This window comes from Propithecus coquereli, unplaced genomic scaffold, assembly GCF_000956105.1.
Source record: "Propithecus coquereli isolate 6110/MARCELLA unplaced genomic scaffold, Pcoq_1.0 Scaffold68, whole genome shotgun sequence".
Classification (NCBI taxonomy): domain Eukaryota; kingdom Metazoa; phylum Chordata; class Mammalia; order Primates; family Indriidae; genus Propithecus; species Propithecus coquereli.
The window spans coordinates 5050191-5055797 of NW_012152840.1; the positions used below are offsets into that span (position 1 = coordinate 5050191).

Below are 5607 nucleotides of genomic sequence, written 5' to 3' on the forward strand. Positions count from 1 at the left end.
CTTATTTGGATTTGGTCTGATCATTTGGCAGTCCGTAATTGCTGAAGCTTGGCTGCTTGTGATTGGTTGAGACCCAGTAATCTATTACAACAAATAGATTTCAGTTTGTTTACATATTAAGTTAGGTTACAGTTCATTACATAGGGCTCAAGATACAGAGACGGCCTCAGGACAAATTTAAGTTAATTTAACAGCAACTACCACTCACTAAAGAAAAAGTATGGTATAGAGTCAGGAATAAAAAGTGGGAATCCAGAATCTTAAAGTTGTGACATTTAACAGGCTTGCTGTGCAACTTTATGAAGATCTATGCAAATGTTATGAGACAATAATCATATCTGAATAGGGCTGAAGTGATTTGGGCATGGGGAGATAGAATAGGAATAGCTTGCCTGTAACAGGGTCTAAAATATTTTGGTTCAAGGATTTGTCACCAAAAGCAAAACAAAATTGCCACTCGACTAATATGTTTTTATAGGTGTAGATATCCTCCACCCAAACTCAATAGGTTTGGAGTGCTCAAACTCTGCAAATTACAAAGAATGTTATAATATTCTAGGGAGATAACCTATATGCTCTTGGGATATCCTGCCTGATAAAACTGTCTGACAGAGATAGGATAGGATGTCCTATATCCCTATAAAACCGGTATAATAAGGTGTCTTGGGGATCCCCAAGACCACCCACAGTTTCAATGATTTTCTAAAAGGACTCACAGAACTGAGAAAAGCTGTTATATTCATGTTATCATTTATTACATGAAAGGTTACAGATTAAAATCAGCAAAGACAAAAAATACAGTAAGAAGAGTCCAGGAGAGACCAAGCACAAACTTCCAGTTATGCTCTTTTAGTGGAATCATACAGAGTACTTAATCCTCCCAGAAACAATGTGTGACAAGAGGATGAAGTATTGCTAACCAGGAAAGCTCGCCCAAGTTTTGGTGTTCAGGGTTTTTGTAGGGGTCAGTCACATAGATATAGAATGTTCCCATGACTGACCTTAACTACTCTGCCTCTAGTATACCCAAAGCTCAAACTGATAAGGCATGTCCCAGAGCCTCCAAGTGAACAAAACCACACATTCACCATAAATCACACTGTTAGCATAAAATACCTGGTGTGACCCTTGGCCCCCAGTATACAGACAGTTTTATCAGGCAGGATATTCCAAGGGCTTATAGATTATCTCCCTATAACATTATAATATTCTCTGTAATATGCAGAGTCTGAGCACCCCAAAACTGTTGAGTTAACCGTTTACTACACCACACAGTGATGAAAAATTTCTTTGTCCCAATGTCTCACATTTCACAGACATTTTACCTGCTACTGCCAACTTAAGTAACTCAGGTGTTGTTCTGTTGATTTATCTCCTGCCGAGCAACGATTAATGACTTACCGGTTAGTTCTCAAGGGAAAAAGGTCCATACCTCTTTAGGTAGCCTTAAATGTTCATTACCTGAGGGCAGGGTCCCTGGATTTCAAGTGCCAGGTGAATTGAAGTTCCCAGCCTACAGAAGTGCTAGATACAGACTGAATATCCCTTACCCAAAATGCTCGGGACCAGAAGCATGTTCGATTTTGGATATTTCCAGATTTTGGACTATTTGAAGAATATATACCTGTTGAGCATCTCTAATCCAAAAAATCTGAAATCGAAAATGCTCCAGTGAGCGTTTCTTTTGAGTATCATGTCAGTGCCCAAAAAGTTGGATTTTAGAGCATTTTAGATATCAGATTTTGGGATTAGAGATGTTCAACCTGTACATTTGTTTTGAAAGAACAAATAATGAATGAACCTTCCACTTTTAAAATTAATTCTTATGTCTAACATGAGTCTCTCATTCTATCTCTGCCAACAAGTTGAATTTTTAAACTACGCTTCAAGGTTAGGTCAAATTCCACTCCGGTCATAAAGCCTCCTGAAGCCTTCACAGTAGGAATTGATGCTTTATCTTTTGTGTTCTCATAATTTAATTTATTTCTGAGATGCACTTACCATATTCCACCTTGCATTATAGTTGATTGTGAGTGTATCTTTTTACGAAACTAGATGTTGGCTTTTAAAGACAGAGACCTTGACTCACCCATCTTTACAGTACCTAGAATTCCTACCCTAATGTGTTGCTTCAGGTTATTAAATAAAATTGAATATGCAATTACTTAATCATAATTTCTACAAGGTCATATTACCAGGCTAAAATGGAGCCAAAGAAAATGTAACTAATGTCTACAAATTTCTAATTGTTGAACTCTGTCTGAATTTCAGAATAGTGGTATTATAAGCTTTCAAATTAGAGTAAATGAAAGTAGATTAGACCAAGCACACAAGAACAGAGTGTACAGAACAGCTGTACTGTGTCCTCAATGGGATAAGCTAAATTATAATTATAGATATGTTTCATCTTTCCTGCCTGTGTACTCTTTTGAAGATGCTCTCAGCTTCAGAGCTTGGGGATTTATTTGTCACTATAAGTCTGAAATTAGTTTGATTAGTTTTGCTGATCTCTATCATCTCAAAATATCTGAAATCTACCTTATAAGTGAAAACTGGCAAGAATATTAGTGGCAGTACCTCAATTTATGTACACATCAGGATGCTAAAGTTTAACACGTGCAGCAGGACTAGAGACACTCCCTTTACGAAGGCTCCCACATATGTAGAAGTGATTGAGGTTGTAAATGGGTCTCAGAAATTAAGAGCCAAAAAGTTAATTTCAAATAAATATTCTCTTGGTTATAAGGAGAACCTCTTTGCTTATTCTTACAAATTCTTATCTTTTTGTGTCATTTTTCTTTCCTCTTCTGTTTTTCCTTATATGTTCTCAGATTTTATCATCCTTATCTTCTGCATAATCTGGGTTTATTAACAATATTTTTAATAAACCATGTGTATAGCACTTTTCTATGAATGGCAAACATGACCACCAAGAGGTTTATTTAAACTTAATAAAATTTCATAAAGCTAGTGCTCAGTGTTGTACCATAGTTATTTTCTTTAAGTATAAAAATAAGTAAGATAGAGTTTCTACTGTATAGCCTACAGAAAACAACCTTAGGACAATGATTTTTTGTGGTTATAATAGGGCAATGTATAAAGGGCTATGGAAACACAGTTGGGAAAGAGGTTAGTTTTTCAAGGGAAAATAAAAGTTTCAGAGTTGAGGTAATAAGGGAATTCAAGGAGGAGGGAGATGTGGAGTAACGGCATGTTTAGGGAATACTACACAGTGTTTACCACAATAGATTAGAACCAATAATCTTCCTCACCAATGCGGTTAGAAAGGATATAGCTTAATAAGGAACTTTTGAGCATATTTTTAAAAATATCATTATACATTAAATATGATTGAGAAGGTAAGATGAATAATACACTGTTAATGTTTTTCTCATACAGACATAGACAAAACTCTTAATTTTGAAGAGTACCTCTGTTGGTAACACACCTCTCTATTTACAGGAGAATGTTGAAGGAGGAGACTGCAGTCGTTGCAAATCTGGCTTCTTCAATTTGCAAGAGGATAATTGGAAAGGCTGTGATGAGTGTTTCTGTTCAGGCGTTTCAGATAGATGTCAGAGCTCCTACTGGACCTATGGCAGTGTAAGCAACCGCTGTTTCATTCTGTATGCTGCTTCACAGGCCTTCTTTGTTGCTGCTATTATATGAAAGTTTTAAAAACTTTTGTTCTTATAGTGAACGTCTACATAAAGTTATCATGAAGAAATGATGGCAGTTTCCTCAAATGCTATTTCTATGTTTATGCTAAAAGCCTTTGAGGTTTTGTTTGTAACAGTGTGTAGATACTAGCATTTTCAGTGTCAATGATTAGTATGTGAAACAATAATGGATTTAATGTGGTTTCAACCCAAAGGGCACATGATTTAATAGAGAAAACATGAGATCGTGATATGAAGAATTGCATTTTCCATTCACCAATAGTTGTTGTATACAAGTTAACAAACACTCTTTTATCATTTACATGCATAATACATATTAACCACCAGGGTTTAGTTACTATTTGATGCTCCCTGGGCTCTTTCATTGTTAAAGGGGAAACTAAATTTGAACTTTACCTTCATTTTAAGTTGATTTGAAAAATTCTAAATTATTATCTAGACTAAATTAGTAGTAACTGGGATTTTCTGCCTTTAACATAAACATGTTTACGTTTTTATCTCTACTACCCACACTCCCTACTGCCTTTTCAACTCTGCAAAGAGCATTTTGTCTCCCTATAAAAGAGATATGAGAGGAAAACAGAACCTTCAGGGAACTTCAGATGCATCCTTTGTGGCTGGACTTAAGAGTGCAGAGTGGTAGGAAGCAGGCTGGAGAGAGAGAAGCCTGGAGGGGCAGTGAGAAACTAGAGCTTATAGGGTTGAGTATGCTGAGAAGTTGGGACATTCTACTTGGAGAATCTTTGAAGGATTTTAAGCAGAAGAGTGACATGACCAGAGTTGTGTTTTGCAAAGACTGATATTTCAATAAACTATCTCCCAAACATTGCTTCCTTTCAACTCAATCAGTTAACTAATCCTGAGCCCAATAATATAAAATGTTCTTCTCTGCCTGTATTGCTTTTCAGTCAAGTCTGAAATATTATGGGTAGTTTATGATTGTACTCTCAAATCTAAATTTGAATCTATGTGCATACATTATCAAATGTATTGTTTTTGGAGCAGTCTTCAAAGAATCAACCACAAAATAGACATCTAGTCTAACTTCCTCATTTTGTTTATAGAGTCCCATCCCACCCTCAAGACTGCTTATTGATATATCAAAGTTTCATAGCTAGCCAAGGATCAGAGCTGGTACTCAAGCTTTGGTCTTCAGAAAGTAGGTCCACTGAATCCCATTCATCTGTCTTAGAATGCCTGAAGGGTGACATTGGAAAAGGAAGCAGAAGCAGGAATATATTACTTATCATCTAGCAAGCCAGTAAGTTTTTACCTGGCCTCTATTTCTCCTTTAACCAAGGCAATCTCAGTGATTTCATAGCTTTTAGATAAGCAGAATCAAATAATCTCCACATGAAAAAATTTTAAAAATATCTCAGCCACATATGTCACCATTACCATTCTTTTCCCCATCACCCACAACACCCAGCAGCTCACACGTGTCTTGTAGGACCCTGGTAGCTGGCAGCCTAAAACCTCAGTAACCAGTTCTGTCCTCACTAGGTAGGATGGTTTAGATTAGAAATGTAGCTGTATGCCTGACCTTGGCTGGAGTATGAAGATGTAAAAGTAAATCATTATGCATTCCTTCATTCCTCCTTTAAGGTTCCTTCCATTTCTGGGCCAGGGATCTGGGTTATGGGTCCTCACAGCACTTATGACCCTGTTTGAAGGAATACATACAGTATTGTGAGGTGTTGTCATAGCAACAGGCTGGTGGATTCAGATGTCCTTACGCCTCAAAGTCGAAATTTTAAAAAGTGAGAGGGGAAGAAATATTGATTGAAAAGCCACCTTTCAGGTGCTTGCATATTTTATTTCTTTTTTTCCTCTGCTTCACAAATACATATATAACTGTTTTGAAATATTTTTTCCACAAGCAAAAAGAAATTACTAGTGGAATGAAAAATAGGAAATTCAAAATCCA

General features: G+C 36.5%; 1 protein-coding gene across 1 annotated transcript in view; it reads left to right on the forward strand.

Annotated features, from left to right (window-relative positions):
- LAMA2 (laminin, alpha 2) overlaps positions 1–5607 on the forward strand; it is a 551451-nt gene that overhangs the window by 146239 nt on the left and 399605 nt on the right. Inside the window, exon 10 of the mRNA XM_012660792.1 lies at positions 3463–3603. Within this exon, the coding sequence (XP_012516246.1) occupies positions 3463–3603 (141 nt within the window). The remainder of the gene's footprint in view (positions 1–3462; positions 3604–5607) is intronic.